This window comes from Poecilia mexicana, unplaced genomic scaffold (genome assembly GCF_051168715.1).
Source record: "Poecilia mexicana isolate PSO_F unplaced genomic scaffold, ASM5116871v1 scaffold_4, whole genome shotgun sequence".
NCBI lineage: Eukaryota > Metazoa > Chordata > Actinopteri > Cyprinodontiformes > Poeciliidae > Poecilia > Poecilia mexicana.
In genome coordinates this window covers 25,331,484-25,356,633 of record NW_028263373.1, presented here as the reverse complement: position 1 = coordinate 25,356,633, position 25,150 = coordinate 25,331,484, and the positions used below count along the sequence as shown (strand labels likewise).

The 25,150-nt window shown below is 40.8% G+C and overlaps 3 protein-coding genes across 5 annotated transcripts; 1 reads left to right on the top strand and 2 right to left on the bottom strand.

Moving 5' to 3' along the window:
- gadd45ab (growth arrest and DNA-damage-inducible, alpha, b) lies at nucleotides 1–2,257 on the bottom strand. Its single transcript, XM_014990970.2, has 4 exons — nucleotides 2,099–2,257; nucleotides 1,632–1,733; nucleotides 1,308–1,515; nucleotides 1–1,205 (listed from the first exon to the last, which is right to left on the bottom strand). The coding sequence occupies exons 1-4, from the start codon at nucleotides 2,146–2,148 to the stop codon at nucleotides 1,092–1,094; spliced, it is 474 nt and encodes a 157-aa protein (XP_014846456.2). The 5' UTR covers nucleotides 2,149–2,257; the 3' UTR covers nucleotides 1–1,091.
- A 1,468-nt stretch (nucleotides 2,258–3,725) lies between these two features.
- On the top strand, nucleotides 3,726–20,431 carry sec16b (SEC16 homolog B, endoplasmic reticulum export factor). Of its 2 annotated transcripts, XM_014990964.2 has the most exons (25): nucleotides 3,726–4,260; nucleotides 4,360–4,638; nucleotides 4,864–4,955; nucleotides 6,454–6,556; nucleotides 7,217–7,431; nucleotides 7,921–8,060; nucleotides 8,157–8,218; nucleotides 8,327–8,465; nucleotides 8,553–8,783; nucleotides 10,137–10,234; nucleotides 11,296–11,377; nucleotides 11,470–11,587; nucleotides 11,664–11,775; nucleotides 12,062–12,167; nucleotides 12,266–12,403; nucleotides 12,545–12,658; nucleotides 14,407–14,491; nucleotides 15,514–15,667; nucleotides 15,768–15,922; nucleotides 16,018–16,046; nucleotides 16,150–16,242; nucleotides 17,525–17,614; nucleotides 17,703–17,805; nucleotides 19,232–19,273; nucleotides 19,349–20,431. In XM_014990964.2, exons 2-24 carry the CDS (start codon nucleotides 4,382–4,384, stop codon nucleotides 19,246–19,248), a joined length of 2,733 nt encoding a protein of 910 aa, XP_014846450.2. In that variant the 5' UTR covers nucleotides 3,726–4,260; nucleotides 4,360–4,381; the 3' UTR covers nucleotides 19,249–19,273; nucleotides 19,349–20,431. The 2 variants fall into 2 exon arrangements, with proteins under 2 accessions (XP_014846450.2, XP_087861244.1); XM_088005118.1 differs by lacking the exon at nucleotides 3,726–4,260 and having other exon boundaries at nucleotides 4,269–4,638.
- A 3,270-nt stretch (nucleotides 20,432–23,701) lies between these two features.
- Nucleotides 23,702–25,150, bottom strand: znf648 (zinc finger protein 648). Of its 2 annotated transcripts, none has more exons than XM_088005305.1 (2): nucleotides 24,820–25,150; nucleotides 23,702–24,660 (listed from the first exon to the last, which is right to left on the bottom strand). In XM_088005305.1, the coding sequence occupies exons 1-2, from the start codon at nucleotides 25,148–25,150 to the stop codon at nucleotides 23,702–23,704; spliced, it is 1,290 nt and encodes a 429-aa protein (XP_087861431.1). The 2 variants fall into 2 exon arrangements, with proteins under 2 accessions (XP_087861431.1, XP_087861432.1); XM_088005306.1 differs by having other exon boundaries at nucleotides 23,702–24,656; nucleotides 24,828–25,150.

The following is a 25,150-nucleotide window of genomic DNA, read 5'->3' as shown; positions in this document are numbered from 1 at the left end:
TGCATAACTGCAACACTTTATTACGTTTATATTCACAAACTTTGGTTCATTCTTTATCAGTTTTAGAAAAATATCAAAGGAGCCACAGGCTGCAGACCCCCGGTACAGACTGATGCAAACAAATAAAATCATGCATCCATTTACTTGTATGCTACAGTTCTGGTTTATGTACTACAGTGCAGCGTCTCCTTAGTAACATCCTAATTTAAACGGATATTTACACTGTGTGCATTAGTCTGCATGCTGCAGGAATCGTCAGATACCTGCTGGTAAAGCGCCAAGCACTGTGAGGCAATGACCTCAAAACAAGGCGTCATAAAAACACGCCCTGCTTCCTCCCAGCGCCCGTATTACTGGAAATCAGTGAGGCAGAACAACCCTGAGAATCTTCTCTGTTTATTTCATTCAGTTTCACATGGCAGACTGCAGCCAAACTATGCACAATAAATTAAAAAATTCATTAAATTAACGACATTAAAAAAAATAAAATAAAAAAAATTAAAAAAAAAAACACAAAATGGACAACTCGGAACACGCCGTCCTTAAGATAACAACAGGAGGAGAAAAGTTTCCCTTTTTCTTTCTTTTTTTGGTTTTAAGTTAACAAAGTGACAATACTTTAAATAGCGTTAAATAAAAGCTGAAGAAACAGTTTCTGTTTGGTCGAACTGTCACAGGAACGGTGCCGACTCTCGGCGCGGTCCGGTTCCTGGAGTGTTGCCAGCTCTCCCCCCACCCCGCTCCCTTCAGACACGTGCTCCCCACGCCGTGCGCTCACTCTGCTCACATGATGCTGCCGCTTCCTCGTAAAAACACCGCTCCTTTCTCGGCAGAGAGAGAGAGAGAGAGGACTGCTGAGTCACTCTTCCTTGACCCTGGAGTTCACCCTGACGAAACGTTCATGTTTCCCGTTGCTCTTTAAAATTTTTGCGCCCCCCCGTTGATTTCCTCCGTTGGGTGGTGTGTCGGGGTGGGGGGGACAGCAGCAGAAAGAGGAGGAGGAAGGCTTTCCAATTAATGCAGGCGGGTGTTCTTTTGATATTAATTTCGCCCCCGGATGCAAACGATTCTTGACGATATTCCAAGTGGTTTCATCGGTCTGGCAGGTTGATGACCGGCACCCACTGATCCAGGCAGCGGCAGTCCCTGCAGAATCGGTTCACCTTGCTTAGCGCTGGGTTCTTCCACAGGGCCGACTGCGGGTTCTGCAAGACGGAGCAAAACAGTCAGATACATGCTGGGGTTTGTTTTTTGAACATACGATTCAACAGACTTGCTCACAGTTCAGGTTGAGGAATGATGCTTACCGTAACCAGGACGCAGTGCACGTCCATGGGTTCCCCTCCTGGCTTCACCCCCCCCAGGATCTCGGCCAGACGCCTCATGTTGCCCACTCGCAGGATGTTGATGTCGTTCTCGCAGCAGAACGCCTGGATCAAGGTGAAATGGATCTGCAGAGCCACGTCCTCTTCATCATCCGTAGCCAGTAGGCAGAGTACCACATTGTCTGGATCCCTGCAGGCAGGAAAACCACAAAAAATAAATAAATGAAGGAGTGAGTGATCACCTTCGATCATGGATCTTTAAAGAGTGCGCACACACACTCACACGCCAGGATGTGATAAACTTACACATTGAGGGACTTTGCAGCCTCGTACACCCCGACAGTGATGCAGCCCTGAGGCAAGGCGGAGCTCAGGACCTCCTCCAGGGCTTGGGCCACCGATTCCATCCTGGAGGGAAACGGGGAAACTGGGTTCAATACTGCCGGCAGGCGCACTGTTAACTTCTTAGTGGTTGCTTAAGTTTGTTTGTTCATTTTAATTTGTGGCTGATGTCAGTCCGTGACGTGATGCTGCATGCAGGGTGGAACTGCTTGTGCCCGAAGAGACACGCGAACAGAACCAGCGGCTGTTCCAGCTGTGCTTCCAAAGCTATTTTGAAGCTAATGCTAACTAGCCAAACTGAAGCCGTAGCAAAACAGTTGGTGCAACGTCGCAATGTTTAAAAGTGAGAAACTTTGACATAAAAGAAACAATTTAGAAACTCAATGGACAAGAAATGCAAAAATGTTCGAAGTGTAGTAAAAGGAGCTGACCTTTCTACAGAGTTTTCTCCTCCAGTTTCTTCAAAAGTCATATTGCACATCCAGGCGGTTCGGTGTCCTACACAGTCCAGAGCGGATGGAGAGCTACGGCTGGCGGCGGTGCGATGCTCGCTGTTTGCCCGGTGAACTGAGTGTTCCCTGTAGTAAGACAGCCTGTGAGCCCAGAACTCATTTACATGGAGGCCTCCCATTGGCTGTTGGTCCGGTAACATGCAAAATACACGGCCAGGTTTCAACCCGTTAAACCCGGGACTTGTGTAGAAACAGCGCCCCCCTGTGGGTGCAATGCAACAACATGTGATCATAGGGAACTCGTGGCCTTTAGACCGGTGATTGTCAGACTTTTACATTCAGTTTCTTCACAGAAAACATCCGCAGAAGTCAGAAGTTTTGGTTAATCACCAACCTCAACTTAAAATCTAAAAATGGCTGCCTTGCTGCTAAAATGTAATGGCAGCTGCAGCTAAAACTGTTAATTTTGCATTATATTATCGAATATATATTTGTTTACTCTGTCACTATCCATTCTACACACACTGCAATATTTGCTTTACATTTATTACTTAGTGAACATGTTTCTGCATTGATCAAAAGTGCAGAATGTATAAAACTCTTCACTTGTATTTGCTAACAGTTATATATTAGGAGGGTTAAAAAACTCATTTAATATATACATAATTAAATTGTTAATTATATGTACTGAGAAATAATTAAAAGCTTAGTTAAAAGTTTAATAATTTACATGATACACAATGAATTTATATGTCATTAAAGCTCTAAAATGGAGTGTTAAGGTAGAAGATATATATTTTTATATATGTCCATCAAAGTTGAGGTACCGGTCTTTATGAAGTCCAACAGGTCAGTGTAAGCCCGGCTCCTTGATGTTAATAGGAGGGTTAACAGATAAAATTGTTTCTAGGTGATGCTGTAGGTACAGGAGTCATAAGCATCACCTGAAGGTACTTGCATGATATTATAATGCAAACTTATAATATCTGTTTGCATTATAATAGTTTGCAAACTAATATAATTGTAGAGATATTATAAGTTTGCATATTTATCATGTAATGACATTTTTAATACATTATTGTCTATTAAATTAAGACTGAATTAAACATTAATTTATTTCATGGTTAAGTAACGATGTATTTATTTATTTTTGTCCGTTTTAATCCTTAAGTTTGGTGTTTATATTTAGAAACTGAATACGGTTTGGTTCAAAATTCAGCATAATGTCAGATGTCAAAGTTCATCTACTGGCAGTAGGCGACAAGAAGAACAGTTCATTTGTTCAACTCAATATTTCTCACTGTCCCTAGAGGCAGCCTAACTATCATCACTCTCTCCTGCAAAGTTTAGAGCAACAGGATCTAGACATATATGGAATACGCACATTGAAATATTCCAGCTGTTCACTTTAATTTATACTCTTCCGCCCTCTAGTGGAGAAAAGTTAAATGGACTCAAAGCCGTGCAGTTCTAACGCTTTTAGATCTGTTTTGAAGTCAGTTTCCGTTTCTCCCATTCCCTGAAACGTTTACCATGGCTGACCTGAGACCAGCCCTCTCTGCGCCGCTCATTGTAACCGTCCCCTACTCAACCTTCCTACCGACAACGTGGCAACAGTCAGTGTTTGCAAAGTTGCCCCTTTTCCCCCAATCCAAACACATGAAACCACTATCGAGGACCTGGTTTTTTCCTGTACATCATGGAGAATGTGAGTGATTTTTTTTTCTATAATCAACCAGAGGATGGATCTCTGCAGGAACAACAGTCAGTCAGGGCGTGTTCCACTGTTTACCTAAATCTCTCTGAGAACACTCATTGGATGCAAAGGATGAAGAAATTTTCATCGTTAGGGCAACCACCGTCGGTCTATCACACCCTGCTTTAATAATCTCTAATCTTTAAAACAAAATAGTACTTTTCAAAATGCAAACTTTTTCCTTGAGGTTTGATTCTGTTTTATGCTCATTCGGACTGTTTCTGCCACTGCTGAATTGCACACGCAAATTCCTATTTTGGGTCACAGTGTGTGAACTTTCTCCTCTTGTTATCAGACTGACTAGTTATCAGCTCATGTTGTGTGTTTCTGCTGAATGATGTGGCAGCTGTGGGTGTACTTTGCCTTCCTCTGACATGTCTGAGCTGTGAGTACCGCAGCAACACTTCACCCCAATTCTTTTTTGTGAATGGTATTTTTAAAAATAAGTCCAACTTTCTAAAACTCACCTTGTTCTACTTACAAGGCGTTAGAGTCTAGTCTTGGAGATGGACCAGAGGGGTCACCAGGCGTCTGATTCTGGCCGCCGCTCCCACAGAAAGAAAGACAAGGACCATTTCTCCAGGTCTTCTCAGCAGGAATGGGATCTGAACTACCCTGTGCCGGACCAACACTGGGGTCGTCCCGATGCCCACTACATGAGCCATTTCACCAGCCCACATGCCAGACCTCAGCTGCTTCCATATAACTCCCAGGAATATGCATATGGATATGGGTGGCAGGAGCATCACAGACCTCAGTCCAGGTCAGTTCTCCATATAAGTTACTGCAGGCAAACATTAAAAATATACTGAATGTTTTGGTTATTGCAGTGAATTTTTTGTATCTTTGTATCTTGACAGTCAGCAACATTTGCAGCGTGCTAATCAAATGACTGTTTCCTCTTTATGCCAATAGCAGCATTGTGCAGTTCTGTAAGACCTTGCTGCTGATGCACAGATTAAACTGAGATTATTAATTTCTTTTGTAGGCATGGCTATGACTACTCCTCTCAACATCACTGGGATTACCGAGACGGCTATGGCTATTATGACTACTACAGAGGCCACCATGCACAGCAAGGTATCTTGACGCAAAGCAACTCAAGATATTTACAGTAGGGAGGGCCAAGTAGTACTTTACATGACAGACACCAAACTTGACTTGCTTCTTCATTAACAATAGTACCATGTACGTGATAAAGTGTTTCTCCCTTAACAGATTTCTGCTGTTTTGCTTTTTTTGCAGCACTTCAAGTGTTTCAGATCATCAAACAAATTTTAATATTAGGCAAAGATAACCTGGACACAATGTGGTTTCACATTACCTTACTCCACTGTATGTGAAGCGGTAATGTCCCAGAGTGTATTATAAGCCTGGCGGGCCACAAGGCTTTACTTGCCCCCCACCATGTTTGTTTATTTTAAACAGTTTATTTATACATCAATAACAGTGACAGTAAACATAGATTAAGCTTTGCAAAAACATAAATCCCCCCCCCCCCCCCCCGAACGAAGGTACGTCAGGGTGAAGGAGCGTAGAAAACATAGCTTGTTCTACCCCGCCCCCTCCAGACGGGCTTTTGACGCCCCCTCTGGTGCAGCGCCCCTATGCGTTGCATGCGCTGCATACCCACTTTTTGCGCCACTGGTTTTAGTCTATAAAAGTCATTTGTTGGTTATACATGCCAGAAAGTAATTGAACCTGGGTGTGGCAAGTGATTTTGTATTTACCCAGGTTTTCCCTTTACCCTTCTAACATATGTTTGACAACCTGAATTGGTGAAGGCATTGTATCAGTTTGAAAGTTTAGTAAATTTGTAGCACTACGGGAAGAACACATTTCCAGTATGACACAGTCTACATTTGTATTATGATTTTGTCCCAGATACCTCACTTCCTGTTGATGTTTGGAAGGCGGCAGTCTCTGTTTTCTAACATTTACATTTTTTCATAGCAGTTTCTGCAGGTCAGCCTCTGATGTTTCTAAAGACATACTAAACATGCCGCATGCAGTTTTTATAATGAAAACATCTCAATCCTACTGATGATCTTTATGCACTTAGCTGAATGCTAGGCTAACCTTAGCAAGATTACTTTCTTTTAGCTAGACTTTTTGATAATATGATTTGTAAACTCTTCTAGTGTGATTCCATTAGAAGAGTGGAGCCATTTTAGAAAGTTGTTATACTTCATGTGCTTAATGTTTTGGCTACGAATTTGCTTTCTGTATTGCTCTTTCTAACAAGGACAGCTGTCTTAGCACACGACACATATATGGTGAACATGAACAGCAAGTACAGGTTTACAGACAAAGCTAGCAAAAACCCAAATTTGTTAGATGAAGAACCTCTTTACAGTTTTGCTAGTAGTGTACATGCTAATAGGCTGTGAATTTTAAACATTGGTCAACAAAGTGCTAGCTGAACATATAATACACAATATCAACAACAGATATTGGGAGTTGAGTTTAGAGACTTTGTTTGGAAATGCCTTGATCAGGACTAGACGTGGCATTGGATTGGCTCGACCTATTTCTAAGACATCTGGTTGTAAAATGACATGTTGTTCTACTTCTTTAGATGGTGTACAGTGGGGTCCCCAAGAATCATGGCAAACCAATCAGTACCCTGACAGGACCCATGTGCAGGGACATGGAGCGAGCCTCAATTCAGAGGAGCACAGGTGAGCCACAGAACAAATATTTCCTTTAACTGCATTAACAGGGTTTGGTAGTGTACAATGGCTCTGTTCAGTTTTTTGAGGCCGCAATAAATCATTTCCAAACTTTTCACATCTTTGGTATGACAGATCCTGAGCTCAACCAAAAACTATGCAAACCTGTCATCAGCTATAGGGAATTTAATTGCCTGAAATATAGAAAGGGAACAGAACAGATAACTCCTTAGAGCCAATCAGGTATCAAGCATCCACTTTGCTTTTTTAGTGACCATTGCTCATTTATTGTCCAATGTTGTGCGTCATGGTGGTGCACAACATCTGCTTGGTGAACCCAAGAGAAACTTATGTGAGATTATACCAGCAGTGTGAGCAGAGGTCAAATAACCATGGGTAGTTTGACCTCGCCTGAGTTTGCATGTCCTAGAACTTAAATAATCTTCCATTCATGGTGTCTGATACCTTAGATCTGCCTAGTTGCTGTCTTGATGGTAAAGTGGAGAGGTTGATGTTTGGAAAGTGACCATAATGGGATAACTGGTTGCCGTACATCCCCTCTGATACCACATTAGGATTTCTTGTGGTCCATATGAGGAGAGATGTGCTAGCCGCATTGTTATTCTAGTAAAATGATAATGGATTAAAGCCAGATTTTCCTTCTTTCAGATATGACCAGAGGAGGGACATCTCCCAGCATTACCTCAGTGATTATGAAGCTAACCCTTCCAGAGACAATGAGGAGATTTCCTCTTATCATCCCGGGACTCTAGAGAGTTCCAAAACCTCGGGCTTGTCTTCCAGCAGCTATGAGCTGAGTCAGTACATGAATGGATCTGATGTCTGTGATTCAGACATGCAGCCTGTCCTCAGCTCTGACGGAGGTGAGTGCTTGTATCATCACACCTCTTCAATCCATCACATCACACCGATTGTACAACAACTCTGTTGGTTTCCCATCTCATATCGGATCAGCTATAAAATGCTCTTTCTTACTTTCAAAGGTGTCCACAACCTCACCCCTCCATATCTTTTGGACCTCCTTCACATTGCTACACCCGTCTGTTCCCTCAGATCCTCTTCTCCTAGTCATCTCATTGAATGCCATAGTAACAGCCCGTCTTGTTACTATGGCATTCAGCCGTTGTGCTCCCAAACTCTGGAACTCACTCCCCCCTGATCTCTGTAACATAGACTCTTTGCCACACTTCAAATCCAAACTCAAAAAGTATCTGTTTTATGTAGCCTATGCCCTTTGGTTGGATTTCAAATCTTATTTTGTACTTAATTTTACTATGTGTTTCAATTTTGAGTCTTTTATGCCAAATTATGTGAGGTGACCTTGAGTGACATGTTCTGCTTCCTACCTGCAGCACGTCAGACCTCGGCTCCTCTGAAGTATTCAGTCCCTCATGGGGTGGTGAGCTTCGGGCCTGCAGGCCAGCTCATACGGGTCACTCCAGCCCCGACAGCACAGGAGAAATCCAGTCCGCTGGAAATCCACAGTTTGGAAGTAAGTTCAAAATGAATCAGTGTTGAAATGCAGGAGATTTTAGTTTGGATTTCTAATGTGGGATAATGAAGAAACATCATCTCTCCATCTGCACAGCTCATACTGAGTGAGACGCAGGAACAGCAGGAGATGAGAAACTTCCCAGGGCCTTTAACTCGGTACTGCTTTGTTACTCGCATGCTAGATGCTGCCTACTGCAGAACATGTAATCAAAATTGAATCTGAAAAATGATTTGCTTTGAAAATGTCTCTGCATATTTTACTAGGGAAGATTTGCATAAAGTGGATGCAATAGACTTTGCTCATCAAAAGGCAGGAGCCTGCATGAGAGACGGCCAGCTGCCAGATAGGAGCTCTGCTGCCCTCTTGTGGAACCTTCTGATACTTCTCTGCAGACAGAATGGAGTAAGTGTGCTCTTCATAAAAGAGTCAAAGCTGAGATTACAGTTTCCACACCACCTCACATGTGAATACATATTCTAATATTTCCAGCAAATAGTTGGCTCAGATATCGCTGAGCTCCTGATGCAGGATTCCCATTCAGATGGAAGCTGGAAGCCAGAAGTTCCCACACTCATCGACTTCGACGAGCATCCAGCCGCCGAAGCGCCGCCTGCCGGCGGAGACGATCTGCTCACCGGAGGTTCCAGCACCGCTGGTGCAGAGAGACCAGAGAGGGCGCTGCAGAGCTACACTCAGCTGCTGCTGGCTGGAAGGAAGAAGGTTCAGTCATTTTCTTACCAGCTGTCGTCTGACGTCTCAGTTTTTACTTTTATATTTATTTACATGTTTGACTCGTAGAGAACAGAGTGGTTATTATTTTCATGACCTTGCCTTTCATTTTCAATGACAAATAAATCTGGACTGTGTGCTGTGCAAAGCAAAGTTACTTTAAATTATCAAGGAAACATGGATTGCATCTGCTTCATTGGTGTTACTAAAGATGCTTGGCACAAACGTCTAACATTGTTCCTAAAATCAGGTTGGAATGTAGCTTCTTTGTGCCACAAAGCCCTTGTTTATCATGAGTTGCCATGCATGCTGAAGTTTTGAAAAATACCTGGGTCTAACATAAAGGAAAGGAAGGAGATCTCTGAACTATTTTGATGTATGTTTTGAATTGTGTGTCTGCACAGTGTTCTGCTGCGTCAAGTACAGGTAGTATGCTTTTCTGGGATTTTTTTTCCATATGCCATGATTCAGTGCTCTATTGAAGCCCCAAGACCTGAAATTAGTAGATTAACCAAATCGATCAGCTGCTAAATGATAAGTTTCACTTTCAGTTTCCACTCACTTCAGATGCTGAAGTGAGTGCAGCATCTGGAGAGCATCATGTGAGATTTTTGTAGTTGCATTGATTTTGCAGCAGTGGTGCACTTGTGTGCAGTGCATGGTGGCCTCATGAGGAACAGTTTTTCAACATGTTAGTTGTGTTTCAGGATATCTTGTGCTCCACTGTTAAATAGGTGGGGAAGTGATTTTTGGGAGTGTTATTTTCCTGCAGCACCTTGTTCACCAATGCTGTGGAAATGAAAGGCTAATACATTCTGTTCATTCTAAACTTGTGTCCACAACATTATAGCCACAGCTGCCTTGAGGCAGACTAACAGAAGCAAGATCTTCATAAACTTCAACCACCACCAAACGTCAAGTTAGATGTTCATGTGTATTTGGCCCTGGAGGATTTCCTAATGTTTTGAATGATTACAGGACAAACTCCTACCTTATGATAGCCGCAGTACTATCTAAAATCTACTTTTTTTTTTTAGCTTTTCAGCATGCTATAATGTTATTCAATCATCAAAAAAATACCTTGAGTGTTGCCTTGATTCATTCATGCATGTTTAAGAAATCCTTTAATCTCCCATGGCAACTGTTCAGCTGTGCTAAACAGCTTGGTGGACCTAGCCCCGCCTTCACCATTGCAAAATGGTACAAACAGTTGTCTGTGCCATTTTACAGCACAATGTGCCTGAAAATACATAATACTGAGCCTTTAAAGTGTGTTTCATACCACAGAACTGTAATTATTCTTGGCTTTTTGTGTTTCTCTCACTTTTCCCATGTGGTCAGCAGGAGGCCCTGGAGTCTGCCATGTCCAGCGGTCTGTGGGGGCATGCACTTTTTCTGGCCAGCAAGATGGGCAGCAGATCATATACCACAGTACTGAACAGGTGAGAAATGCCAAGACCTTTGAAATGGGATAGCTCTTGAAATCGGATTACATTTAAGTGCAGAAGTGATAATTTGTTCCAAAAGTCTTCCTGTGCCTTGGCTTTAATGTGTCTGCTGCGCTTTAAAGTTGCCTCAACACAACAGTAACTGGTGTGTATTTTTATCAGGACTTGGTCCTGGTCCAGACTTTAATGTAGCAAAACACTGCAGGAAAACTGAATGCAGAAAGACTCTTTGTTTCTGCTCAGCTCATCAGTCAGACTGCTGTCATCCGATTAGAGAAAGCCACATTTTATTAACAAAACCTTTTAAAAATGAAAAAAAATGTTTTAATCTACAGGTATGCATTAATTTTGTTATATCCATTTATGTTCTATTAATTTTTTAGGCAGTTAGAATATACTTATGTCAGTTTAGAACCAAACTCTTTAATTGATTTTGTATTCAGATTTGTTAAGGTTACTTTGGCAACTTTTCGACACCTTCCATTAATTTCAGAGATTAAGAACACATCGGAGGATCTGAGGCTGCGGTGGAGATATTTTTTTTCTTTGTCAAATATTTTACAATAATTTATTGAACCACTTTTTGAACTTGTAAGATTCAACTAAGTTGCAAGAATATTTTTGTTATTGTTTTGTCTATATTTTTTTTGCTAGAAATATGTATTTCAAACAATCAAGTTGGAAGTTTGTTCAAGAAACAAACCATGTGTTCGCCACCCACGGCCCTTCCTGAACCGTGACAGATTTAATGCAATCTAGTCCGTTTTTTCAGACTATTTTTAAAATCAGCAGCATATTACACAGCAGCATGTGTTGGGTAGCCAGAGGAGGAATGTGTGGGGAGAGGGCCATCAGATGACCAGCATGATTAAGATCTGTGAGTGACAGGAGAGCCAGAGTCTGAGCTGTCGGGGTGAACTGTGTAAACTCTCCAAAGTCAGGCAGAAGGGTTGTGTTTAAATAGGTTAGTTCCTGCTTCAGGCTGTGAAAACTGACACCAAGTGCTGCTGGCCTGGGTTATGATGTGAAATGACACAAAAATGCTGTGTCGGCAGGTTTACAAGCCAGCTGGTACCAAATGATCCCCTCCAGACTCTCTTCCAGCTTCTGTCTGGGAGAATCCCAGCTGCATCTGCGGTAAAATATTGCAATAAAATGATCACATGTCCCACTCATGAATACTTTATGAAGCCCCAGCAACGGCATTAATTATGTTGTTCCTTATCCAGTGCTGTGGGAATGAAAAGTGGGGCGACTGGCGGCCTCATCTGGCTGTGATGCTGTCCAACGAGACAGGAAGTGGCGCCGTGCAGCAGAAGGCCATCCTCACCATGGGGGACTCACTCGGTATAGAAACACTGACTGACAGGTGGTTCTACACAAACACATACACTGATGTGTGGGGTTGCTGTTCCCCCTGCAGCCTCCAGGGGCCTGACGCATGCGGCCCATGTGTGTTACCTGACGGCTGCCGCTTCCTTTGGCCTGTTTCCACAGAAGGCAGAGAGACTCGTGCTTCTAGGCAGCAGCCACAGGTGAGCTGTGCTTCAAACCTCCAGGCACATGATGACATTTTACAGCATAATCAGATCAAATAACTGTTATCTTTAGATGCTATAAAAATGCTACACATATCAAATATGACTTAAAAGAAATTTTAATGAATGATTTAATGTGAAATGATCTCACCAGATCTTGAATGTCAATAGGCCTTTGGTGGATCTCCCCTTTCGTTTGATGATGGATGAATTTTTCCAGGGTAAAGAGACTTCTTTTTTAAACTCCTATATTTCACTCACACACTTCTGTCCTCTCTTTCAGGCAGCCTTTTGGAAACTTTGTGTCAAATTCTGCCATCCAGTGTACTGAGCTATATGAGTACTGTCAGACGCTTGGAGGAAAGTCATTTTCAATCCCATCATTTCAGGTAACTCACACCTACTGCGCCTTTAGCTAGAACTTTAACAAGAATAAATTTAAAGTAATCTCAGGGTTATTCTGCTATGTCTGCTGCTCTGTAATCAGGTGTATAAGGTCCTGTATGCCAGTCGGCTGTTGGATTGTGGGCTTTCGTCCCAGGCCTTCCATTACTGTGAGGTGGTAGGGCAGGCCGTGCTCAGGCAGCAGGAGCCTCACTATGTGCTGATGGAGGAGCTTATTAAGGTAAACACACATCATGCAATATGGTTTACATAACCCATCCTATCAACGTTTTGCATCTAGTAGAGTCTGCATATGCTGTGTGTGTGTGCGCGTGTGTGTGTGTGTATGTTTGTGTGTGTGTGTGTGTATTTTCCCCTGCAGCTGTCAGACAGACTGAGGTTCTCTGAGGGTCAGTACAGTGAAGCTGGGTCTACTGCAGCAGAACAGGAACCAGAGTGGCTCAAACACCTTCGGACACGACACCAACGCTTACAGGTGACCAGTCTGTTCATTTCACACCATGCTGACCAAGGGTAGGTCTGTGAAGGAAGACATCTGGCCTTAATTCTAAACGTCACAGAATTCAGACACTGTAACGAAGGCAAATTTATTTCAAGTTTTAAGTCCAATTTGTTATCAGGAGTAGACGGATTGCTGATGTTACTAAGAATGATCTTGGACTTATTAATGTCCATTAAAATGCTTTATTCTTTTATGTCAAGTTAAGTCAAGTTGTTTATTTATATAGTCCATTTCAGCAACAAGGCAGTTCAAAGCAGGGTTATAATAGTTTTGAGTTGTTCATTATAGTTCACATTTATATCCTTGTGACTTTTTGTTTGTCTAATTCAGTTAGATTTAGTTAGTTTTTAGAGTGTGTTTGTAGTTAAATATTATTTAGTTTTAGTTAACTTTTTATTCGTTATGGTTGCAGTTTAAGTTTTCTCATACTTAGATTAATTTTTTGGTAGAGAATTCACAAAGGTCAAATTATTGTAATTTGATCATTTATACATTTATTGGGAAATGGGGGGAGGAAGGCTATTTATTAGCCTTTACAACTGAAAGGCTAATAGAACTGAGTGACAGGAAGGCCAGAGTCTAAATTCATAAATATGAAAACGGAGGATATTTGATCTATAATTTCAGTATTGTTAGTTTTGTAAACACACTTTATAGTTCCAGTTAGCTATAGTTTTGGCCATTAATTACTGTTTTTATTTATTCCAGTTAATTAAAATTATTTCTCAATATTAGAAATTATACTAACCTTGGTTCAAGGTACATCACACCAGTAATACAGTAACCAATTATTAAACAAAGCAGTAAACTTTGCATTTTGTCAAATGCCATCATCAAAATCTCAAGCTTGACTAGTCTAAGTTTTTTAAACAGTATTCTACTTATTCAGTTAAAAATCCAGAATAAATACAGTATGGCTTAAAGTAAAAGATTTGTAACTTTTACAATTGAATTAGTACTCTGTGATCCTAAATAGATGTAAATGTGAGCTTTTAGGATATTTTTTGGGAGGAGACAAAAAATAAAAAGTGGAGTCAACCATCCGTCCAGCTAGCTAGCTGTCTATCAAGCTATCCAGGCAGCTATCTATCTACCTAACTATCTAGCTGCCTACCTAGTTAGTTAGCTACCCAGCTAACTATCATGAAAAGGTGCTTTTCACACCTTGATGAAAAGTGATATTGCCTTTTCTGCTTGTAAAGTTGTATGTAATATGTTTTGTGTTCTTTTTCCTTTTTTTTCTGATATAGCTCGACAGCGTAGTTTTTGCTTGGGCTGCTCTCCTTAACCATAACCTTTGGTCTAGACATACATGGTTTCTACATGCGCTATGACAGCAAATAAGCCTTCTAAATTAGTTGTCTCCTCATATTGAACGGCTTGCCAAGGAATTTTGCTCTGAGATTCTCCACACGTCAGGTTGGGATGAATGATGGACCGATGGGGTTTTATTTAGCATCTGATCAAATTTACGATCTGACCACTCACAGGGTTATGATCAGATGCCTGAAACACCAGTCACATTTCCATAAACGTCTCACATTCTGACCTGCACTTAATAAGTTAAATAATGTATCATTTTTAGGGTTTGTTACCAGGCTGAAATTCTTCACAGTGCAGCTTTAAAGAGCTGCTAAGATAGTTGTATTAAAGGTTTACTCCCTGTTAGACCTTTAAGAGTAATGTTATCATGGTCTAATGATAACATTTATTGTTCTCAGATGGGGATTTATGATGGTACTGATATAAATCAAGCAGATCCTGCAAACCATGCCTTGGCCTACAAGAACATCCAACTGGACCAGGGTAAGATTTTCTTCAAATGTTGCCTGTGAAGTTTCCTACTACTGAGCAGTTTTATACACTTGAAAAACTAGATCATTTGTTCTCACTGTCTGACACTGAATCAGACTGAGCGTTTCCTGTTTTAGCCAGAATTATTTCTACCAGCTAAATTCTGAATTTCTTTTTAGTTCACAAATGTATGCATTAATATTTACGAATATTGTTGTTTTTAACTGCAACAACCACACAGCAGGATGCTGCCACTCCAACACTTCACAGTTGGAAAGTATGAGATATTAGTTTCCCCTCTTTTATTTTCAGAAATAACAATGATTATAATAGTCAAACTGATGACTTTAGATTTTTCAGACCACAGGAGATGTATTATCTATGTTGTGTTCTGTGTTTTCTGTGTAGTTATTTTTGAGGTTTTCTGTGTTTAGTCCTGTTCCTGTCCTGTCTTCCCTGTTTGCTTCCCAGGTGTGTCTCATTCCCTGATTACCCTCCCTGTGTATTTAAGTCCACCTGTTGTCTTTGTCTCTTGTCGGGTCCTCGTCAAACGTAGCATGTCAGTTGTCTTCGTCTGGCTTACCTGTCTGTTCCGTTCCTTGTGCTTGAGTTCTGTGGAGTCATCATTAAATTCTTCATAAAATGTCTGCCTGCGCCTATGAGCGTCATTCTCACCGCCAACCATATCACATCATGACAATTTATTTGCCAATAGATTTATAAATATGAAATCCTCAAAAAATGGTTGTTCTTTAAAAACTACAACAGATTTTCTGTTGTAGATACTTATAATTTTCAAATGGTTATGTAATGTTTGCAGCTATATCTAAATATATTTATATATGCATATTTCTCTAGTTATTCTGTCATTAAGCAAACTTCTTTTGGAAATCCAAAGTGACCTACAACAGGAAAGGTTTTATCTGACTTAATGTCTGTTTTTTTATTTTTATAAAGGATATGAAAACATCTAGTTTGAAATGTATTCCTTATATATTTGGTATAAAAATCAATTTATCCATCTCTCTGTACAGAATCTGATCTGGATGATTTAAGTTGTCACAACCAGAATCCGGAACCTGAGTTTCTCTATTTTCAAAGCTCTGAGCATCAGGACAGCCTCATTCATGGGAGTGGAGAGGAAACGCAGGAAATGATGTCAAACACTGACACAGAAACGCAGCAAAGGTAGAGAACTGTTAGCACACTGTAAATCACTCAGGTTGGTTCATACATGGCAGCTCAGTTCTGACCAGCTCTGCTATTCTCTGCCTGTTACTCTGTCAAGGCCTCATGCCGATGCTCCCTCCATGCCAACAATAGCAGTTCATGCTCCTTCGGCCCCCGCCGGCCAAAACTTCAGTCATCATTACACGGATGGTGTTGAAGTCAGGAGTTTCATGCCACATTGTCCTCTGAGTAATGTTTCTCTGGCAGCTGATGGTGAGGATCCCCTGCCAAACGTCATTCATTCCTGTCTCTGTTCAGACATTCACAACCGTCGGCTCTCTGCTCAACTACTTTGTTTTCATTCCCAGAGGCAGACTCGTCTTCCGGGGCCGGGATGGTGAGAGGTTTCTTCGTAGTCATTATGTGTTCAAAACAGCAGAGCAATTGTTGATTTATTTCAGAAACCAGCTCTTTGTTTTCTATTGGAAATGAATAATCAGATGCTGGAGGTTAGCTTCGGTCATAGTCAAAACCAGCGGGTCATCACTGGCGCTGTGGAGGAGCCTGAGGGGCCCAAAGAGGTTCCTAAACAGGTAGGGTGTTTAGAGCTGCTGCACCAGCTGTGTTTCCATTACTAATGTGGGTAACACTTTATTTGAAGGGGGTTGAATAAGACTGACATGACACTGTCATAAACACCTGTCATGAACATGAATAAGCCTTCATGAATATTTATGACTGTTGTCATAAAGCGTCATTCGGTAAATTATGACACTTAATACAAAGTTGACATTATTCAAAATGTCTTTGTTATGACAACTTGACATTAACCAAGAAATCATTACTGATATAAATTTGTTATAAAAGTATTACTGATTGCACTTTAAAAATTAGGTAACTTTATGTTATTAAAGGTAAAGTTTAAACAGTAATGATTTCCTGGTTAATGTCAAGTTGTCATAACAAAGACATTTTGAATAATGTCAACTTTGTATTACAAGTGTCATAATTTACCGAATGACACTTTATGACAACAGTCATAAATATTCATGAAGACTTATTGATGTTCTTGACAGGTGTTATGTCATGTTTATGACAGTGTCATGACAGTCTTATTCACCCCCTTCAAATAAAGTGTTACCCTAATGTGCCTCTTTATTCTGGTCTATATGAGATGAACATGCAATTGTTATGTTTCCATTAAATAAAAAATTTAATTAAAATCACACATTATTCATGACAGTAACAGATGTAAACAGTAACATGAAATATATGGTATTCATAATTCAGCCATGGAGCTAGCGCTCATCATCTATCAGCCAATCAGAGCGTCCTATTCAGCCGTTGGAGCAACAAGCCCCACCTATTTGGGAGTGACTACATATGCTGTTTTTTGGGGAAATTGTAGTTGGCTATTTTATAGAAGAGTTAAAATATTCAACATGTATCAACAACACAAAACGTTTTATGAAGTGTGATGCTGTGAGAGCTCTGGTGGAGTCAGCTGTACATTGAAAAAAACAAAAACAAACCATCATACTTCTACTTCTTCCTGTCGTCATCTTTGTGGTTTTTGCCAGTAGTAACATCTGGTTTTTGATTGTGTCACTTGCGTGATGGAAAAAATAGTGTTTCCATTGTTGTTTTGCAAAATACAATTAATTTCATATGGCCGTAAAACTGCATCCTAGTGCAAAAAACTTTATTAAAAACATGATTTTTTTTTTTTTTTTTTTTTTTTTGAAATTACAATGTTTCCATTAGGCAAATTTATTTTTGTAATTTCAAATTGCACATTTTTATGGTTAATGGAAGTGCAGCTCCTGCCAGCAGACAGGAGGTGACATGGATTCAGTCTTTGTTCTGTGCACACAGAGCACTAAGGCTGGGTGGTTCAGTGGCTGGTTCAAATCCAAACCAAAAGATGTCCAGGAAAACACAGAGAAAGACATCCCAGCTCAGACGGTGAGATGTCAGCAGATGGAAAACATAATTGATTTAATCACTTTAAAAAAAATTAGGTTTATATTAATGTGTTGATCTGTTGAACCAGCTCCCAGCTGCTGGCCACCACCCTCCTCCTCCACCTGCTGCTCTCCCTGCTGCCACATTCCCATCATCCCCGGCTGGGATAAATCCTTTCTCAAAGAGAGCAGGTGAGTCATGAGACAAATTAAAAAATAGATAAAATTTATTTCCTGTGTAACTGTGTTGACCAGCTGTCTGTATTAGGCCGGCCATCCATCCATCCATCCATTTTCTTTACACCCTTGTCCCTTAGTGGGGTCAGGAGGGTTGCTGGTGCCTATCTCCAGCTAACGTTCCGGGCGAGAGGCGGGGTCACACTGGACAGGTCGCCAGTCTGTTGCAGTATTAGGTCATACAGTTTCCTGCTAAAGCTCTCATCAAATTAAAACCACAAATTTTAATGTATTTAATGTTGGGTCTTTTGTGATAAATCAATAAGAAAAAGATCTATGGTAAGGAGAACAGGCACGGGATTCCCTTTATAGGTGTATAAAGTGAACACCTATAAAGTGCATTCACACCAGCCCAGTTTAGTCCGCTTTAATCAAACTCTAGCTTTTTTGCCTAGAAAGTCTGGTTCTTTTGGGGAGGTATGAATGTTTCCTAATCAAAGCAAAAAAAAAAAAAAAAAAGCTAACTTTGGTCCACCAACAAACCTTCATCTCAGTTCAATTGAAATAATGTCTTGTGCGGTTTAACTAAACATGGATGCAAGCGGACTGGAGGCTGCTTCAAAAGCAGGAAATGGACTACAGCGTAGGGCATTCTGGGCAAATACAAACAAAACGTCTAGCGATAGCAGGAGAAATGTCTTGTTGTCTTTTACCAAAGACAAAAGAGAAATTCTGCAACCGTTAAAATCTGACACCACTTTATGTTTGTTCACATTTTTCAAAGGATGAAGTTACGCTCATTGTCTTCTTCTGAGGTTTTTGTGTTGTCTCCTTCAGTGGTTCTGGGTGCAGCGCCACCACATGCAAGTGGTGGAACAGGTTTTCCAAACCGCAGCAGCTGAAAATTCAACAAATGTTACAATTTTGGTCCCTAATTGAACTTATTCTACTGAAACATCAGGTGTGAAAACACCTAGAAGGCTTGCAGCTGCAGCTGCAGCAAAAGGTGGCTCTACAAAGCAAGGAGTTGGGTGCCAAGTAAAAATGGGCGCTGCATTTTTCAGATTTGTTTTAGTAAAAAAGCTGCATGCCATGTTCTTTTTTTCTTACTTCATGCTTTCACTGCTCTTTGCTGGTCCATTACATGACATCCCAATGAACTGGCCCGAGGTTTGTGGTTGTGAGTTGTTATGTAAAGCAGTAGGTTTTACCTTTACCAGTCGTATGCTTTTAGCTTAAACACTGTTCACATCCTCAGTCATGTTTGGAGTGTTTTGACAGAGGTGGTCCAAAGTGTCTAATCTCTCTCATGTGATGTAGCTTTCAGTTCTTTAGCCCTGAAATTTAAAAATGCAGAAGTTTGGTTCTTGCTAACGTCATTTTACCCTTATTTACGGTTGTAACTGTGTTTTTTTTGTAAACCTCCATATTTTCCTCACAGGCCTGGAGCCAAGGTAGTAAAAGCTGAATAACTCCATCAAAGGTAAAGCATTAATACATTTTGCTCTACAAACCATCAAAAAGAGTTGGTTTTGATTAAATGTCTTTATGTTTGCAGAACGTTTGATTACACTTAAATCAAAGTGAGAACTTTGTACACATGTACTGCCACCAGGAAGAAATGTATACTGCTTGCTTGCACAGATGATTCTTTCTTTGGGGTCCCGTTTCAGACCCTTACAGCGGACTCACCATCGTGTTCCACGCAAGGAACAGAAATACTCGCAACTCAAATTGCAGCGGCTGTGACAGCCGAGGTATGCTTCCTAAAAGCTGACTGTGGAGAAATAACCGGGGGGCGCAGGACAGGACAGTATCTCTGACCCCAGTGACTACTGCCTAGGAGTGACTGGAATCAGTTTTATTGGCAGCAAAGATGCGAGTCTTCATGTGACACAGAAAGTTAAAGCCAACATGAACAACCTGTACCCACTAACTGATGATTTAAGTTGTGCATAGTGATCATGTTGTGCTTGATTATCAGTCCTTTGAATGTAGAAGAAAGCTGTTAATCTAACAGATCCACTGTGTTATTTGAAATCTGGGTAACAGCCACTGCTTTAAAACATTTTCATCAGTATGGCTTTTCTCTACTTGAGGTAATCTTTAGCCATTCTGACTCTCTTAAGGATTTTATGTAAATGAAGGCAGTGTTGATTTTTTTATTGTAATTGCAAAATGCGCAAACTGTGCTTCCTTATGTTGTCTTGCTGCCAACTTTTTAAATAGCACATGGTGTGTGCGTGTGTGTGTGGGTGTGTGTGGGTGTGCGTGCGTGTGCATGGGGGCGGAGGGATTCTGTGTAAAGGGAGACCTCTGCCAGGCTATCAATCAGTAGCGTTTCTGCTCATACCCTCCCTCCCCCAGGAAACATTTATAGAGCCAAACTGTTTATGAAATGTTCATGTGAGAAAGGTTTATCTTAATTATCTATTAAATGTCTGTAGAACTACATTTACTTTGAGGATCACCTGTTTTGTTACTTTGTCATCTTGTAAACACGTCTGTTTATATTTAAGATATTTTAAGTTAAGCAGTGAGGTTTTGATTTTAAAGTATATTAATGTCTTCTATATATCAGTTACATGACAATGATCTGTTTCTCTTTCAATGACGCTAAAGTATTAAAACATTAACAAATTCTCAGCCTGTATGTTCTATTTCCTGTCATACAGCCATGGTGAATAAATTACAGACGGGTCTGAGCTCAGAAATAACAATAATGCCAAGCGGGCCTCTCACTTTGCACAGGCCTGTTGAAAACACGGCAGGTGCCGGCTCCTTTTTCCTGTTCGTCTGCAGAAGCTGTGTGTGATCGGTCAGGGAATGCAACACACACAAACAGCAGACATGTCACCATCTGCCTGTAATGTGTCACAGCATAAGCTACTTAGAACATGGATGGATTTGTAGAATAGCATTTCAAGGAGTCTCTGGAGTGTCAAAGAATTATAATTAGGCCACTAAGGATAAATGCATTTTCCCTAACGTAAAGATTTATAAAGTTCTGTAAGTAAATAGTAAATCAGATGTAGGAACATCACAAACTCTTCCTTCAATTTTTTTTATTGCATTGTGATTGCTTAAGTAAAATGAAGACACAATATGATAGAAGGGAAAATTTACCAGATGATAAAGTGTGAACAGTATATTTTTAATACACTGCATTTGAAACAGCGTGGCAGAGTTATAACATTGAGATTTAGACAAAATAGAATAAATTATATTTTTAATTCTGCTTGTAAAATGAATGGCCTTGTAAGCGACATAAAGATAGCATTGACATTACATTTTGCAAAACATTTTCAATACTTCATGTGACAACCCAACTCCCCCACCTCCCGTTGCAAACAACATGACCAACAGTTGCTTTGAGAATTCCCATCTTTGTCTGAAGAAGTGCACCGCTCCCGACCAAAACAACCAATCAGAGCCAGGAGGAGGGTCTTAGTGCTGACAAACAACATTGTGAATGTGCTGATAAATACGCCAATGGTGGAAAAGAAACTCACCATCATCAGATAAATGACGGCTGATAAATGGTTTTCTAGGAAATGACTAAGGCTAATTCCTAAGTGGGAATTAGCCTTGGCTAATTCCTGGTTAATTAGCTTAGGCTAATTATCCTTAGCATTCCTGGCATACTGCTGATGGGGAGAAGATGTAGCATAGCAGAGAGCAAAGTGGAGGGGGAGAGAGTGGCACGCACAGGGATGATTGACAGCACTAAGACCCTCCTCTTGGCTGTGACTGGTTATTTCTAGTTAACTCTGGGAACACTGGGAGAAAGCTTTATTTTTTTAAGATTACCTGTCCCATACTATACTGTCATGACACAATGACAGTTTCAATGAATATGTAAAAAATCTTTTTTATATAAACATTATATACTGCAGTTGTAGAGGAATTTTAAAGTGTTTTAGTTGTTGACCACGTCCAATTTTGCATTGTGCTAGTGCTAGCTTGAATTTTATTTGTATTTTTGTCCACCTCTGTAACACTGCTACAGCTAACACTATGTAAGGTCTTGTCTTATGAAAAAGTTGCTAATGTAGAGTTTTTGGTAAGTTGCATTACTCTACCAGCAGGAACAGTCCAATCACTGGACGCCCCTCACTTCCCAGTTAGTGTGAGTAGCTTTCTGGTTAAAAAACAAGATGTATTTTCTTTAGCTTAGAGTTTGAAGAACGTCTCGCACCGGAAAACAGTTCCTGTATCTCTGAGTTTTGTTTAGATAAGAAATGCTGTTCAGAAAAGTCTAACGAATGGACAGTTTGATTTCCGTGTATCTTTAGATACAAGAGAGAGAAATGATGTCACGCTCAAGCCAGAATATATTATTCAAAGCCAAGTCTTTGTCAGTTGGCGCTACTTTATTTGTGAGCCAAAATGCAAAGAGAAAAAGTTGTGCGTATTATCAGCTGCACGTGGATTCTCACATTAATAACAGCCTAACACGTCCATAAGCGGTTTCACATCACTGCCAGCTCCAATATCAGAGCTGTGTTGGTGGAAATTTTTAGCCCTGATGCCAACCCACCCCCACCGGGGGAGGAGTATGTAAGGTTTTAATTTTTATCTATCTGTAATTAAGAATACAAACAGTCTAATTGCATGCAGCACTGTGAAAAATAATTTTTCCTTACCTTTTTTCAAAGTATTCTCTTTTTTTGTCCAACTTGAATGTTTCAGATTATCAAAAAAATAAAAATAAAAATAAAAATAATTAAACAATAAATACAAAAAGCAGTTTTCAAATGATTTCAATTATTAAGGGGAAGAGGCAATCCAAATCAACCTGGCGCAGTGTGAAAAAGAAACATTACACTTTGTTAAATGATGATTTAACAGTAAGTTATTTCAATTCCTCTGTCTTTATTTCTGCCAGACTTGAAGACTCAAGAAATCTCTTAAATATAATTTGTCTGACAACAAGAAAAAGAATTAAAGTTATCAAAAAGTAGGTCAAGCTCAACAGAATCTTCTTTGGCTGCTAATTCTACCGAGGTCATTGGATTGACTTTGGTCAATCAAAAATTCAAGAACGGTTGAAAAACAAAGTCAGTGGCATATATCAGTCTAGAAAGAGTTACATAAACCAGCGCAGGATCCTGGAGTAAGCCTTCCAGGATTACTCTAACAGTGTTTCTGTAAATCATCCAAGGGTCAGGAAAAAACGCAAAACAGAAACAACATTTAAAACATTGTGGGCCTCACTTGTCTGGCACCCATACGAGAGTTTCAGGATTAACACCATGGCTGACCTGAACAAAACACGGGCCTGATGTTTACCATAAGACATTTTCATAAGCCCCAAGACTTCTAATAAAATATTCTATGAGCTGAAAAAGGCAAGAGTGGAACTTTTTGGAATGTATAAAGTTCTGCTTCGCTGCTTCAGATCCTGGACAACATGCCATGTTTGACTGAACCTGGAAGAAAGCTCTCAACCTAAAAATACTGTAGGAGAACATCCAGCTACGAGGTGATCTTGTTCAAGCATACTTGTGCAATGATCCAAAGTACGGCAATAAAAACAATTTTGAAAAGAAAGTTGCACCAAAATTCCACCACAGCAAAACTCATAGTCAGATTTAGATTTCAGGCTCATTACATTTTCTTATAGGATCAGGTGGCCTTGGCCTTTTCCCCCATTCATAAATGGAATCATTATTTGACAAATGCTTTCTATATTTCCTGATCTGATTTTGGAAAACGACAGTAAAAACAGAAGAAACCTGAAAGTTTCATGGCTCTGCCAGACATCATTTTGTGTAACCTACCGCAGGACCATTATCTACATTTCACTAAATTCTTGAATAAATTTAATCTTACAATGCTCTTCTGTACTGAATGAAGATTTCTTACATATGGGTTAAAAATCATATGTTAAACACCAAATGTGTTGGGGTCACATTTGTTTCTCGTTGTGTTCTGCCACATGCTGTGCAAGCTTTGTGGCACACTGGAAAGATTTGTCACATTCTACACAGACAAAGATCCTGCCGGCACAGGTTTGCTCCTGGTGGAGCTTCAGCTGCGTGAGGTGGCTGTAGTTCTTGCCACAGCCCGTGCAGCCGTACGGCTTCTGGTTGTTGTGAATGAACTGGTGACGAACCAGACGGGAAGCCATGGCGAACGCCACGCCGCACTCTCCACACTTATGAGGCCGCACTCCACTGTGAATGGCTTTGTGCTCCGTTAGATTGGAGGATTTTGTGAAGCACTTGGAGCACACAGAGCAAACAAACGGCCGCACTCCCATGTGGACCTTCTGGTGCTCAGCCATGCGGCTGGCTAGAGCAAATGCTTTCCCACAGTCCGGACAGGAGAAGGGCCTTTCTCCAAGGTGCTTGCGCTCGTGGCGCTTCAGGGAGAGAGGTTTGTTGAAGGTCTTGCCACAGTGCGTACATGGGAAAGGTTTGTTGTTGGTGTGCATGTTCCGCTCATGCTTCCTCAGGTCGGAGGAGCGGATAAAATCTTTGCCGCATTTTTCACAGATGTAGGGCTTCTCGCCGGTGTGTGTGCGGATGTGCTTGCGATAATCTGAGGACCAGATGTATGTTTTGTCACAGAAGAGACAGCGATATGGCCTTTCCCCAGTGTGCAGACGCTTGTGTTGTTGCAGAGTGCCCTGATGTGAGTAAGCCTTGCCACATATGTCACACACATGTGGCTTGAGGCCAGAGTGTGTTTGCAAGTGGCTCTGGAGGTTGCAGAGTTTCTTAAAAGCCCAGTGGCAGTGTGTGCATTTGAAAGGTCGGTCCTCAGTGTCCACTGCACTTCGTCTTTTCATTGCAGCCAAAACTGGTGGAACTTTATCGTCTTTACATTTTTTAGGTGAATTATTTGCCGAGGGAGTTTTTCTGAGTCTTTTTTTGGTCCCTTTTCCATCCTCATTAGGAGAGTATTCCTCTGCATCTAGCTCTTTCAGATTAGCTGTCCTCAGTTGGTCTGAGTCCTTGTTTTGTTTTAAGTCATGGACAGAGTTTATTTCCTTCTCTTTTAAAGCGTCTGCCAATCCATTATGTTTGTTTTTGGTCTCAGCGTGTTTGGAACGTGGTCCTATGGCCCCCCTGTGGACTTGCTTCACGGGCATCTTTACCTCTTCTGCTGGTGAATGTTCAGCAAACCTCTCTACAAGACACCAGTTTGGTGTTTGAGGATTTAGATAAAGAACTCCATTGTCTTTGCTGTCAGCAAGCAAATCTTCACCAGCACACACACTGTGAAATGAAGAGTACGTCTTCACATCGTCAGGGTTACTTACAGAGTGTCCATCAGACAGGCTATGAGTTACACAAAGTCTCACTTGACATTTTCTTCTGCTCCTTTTCACAGCAGCTGTTCTTTCAGACAT

Coding starts and splice junctions, on each gene's coding strand:
- gadd45ab (XM_014990970.2), bottom strand. CDS start 2,148: ATGTGCAATATGACTTTTGAAGAAACTGGAGGAGAAAACTCTGTAGAA. Junction 1,734..2,098: donor GGAGAAAACTCTGTAGAAAG/GTCAGCTCCTTT, acceptor GTTTCCCTCCAG/GATGGAATCGGTGGCCCAAG. Junction 1,516..1,631: donor GCTGCAAAGTCCCTCAATGT/GTAAGTTTATCA, acceptor TCCTGCCTGCAG/GGATCCAGACAATGTGGTAC.
- sec16b (XM_014990964.2), top strand. CDS start 4,382: ATGGACCAGAGGGGTCACCAGGCGTCTGATTCTGGCCGCCGCTCCCAC. Junction 7,432..7,920: donor TGTCCTCAGCTCTGACGGAG/GTGAGTGCTTGT, acceptor TCCTACCTGCAG/CACGTCAGACCTCGGCTCCT. Junction 12,404..12,544: donor TGATGGAGGAGCTTATTAAG/GTAAACACACAT, acceptor TTTCCCCTGCAG/CTGTCAGACAGACTGAGGTT.
- znf648 (XM_088005305.1), bottom strand. CDS start 25,150: ATGTCTGAAAGAACAGCTGCTGTGAAAAGGAGCAGAAGAAAATGTCAA. Junction 24,661..24,819: donor CGCTGAGACCAAAAACAAAC/ATAATGGATTGG, acceptor CCAAAAAAAGAC/TCAGAAAAACTCCCTCGGCA.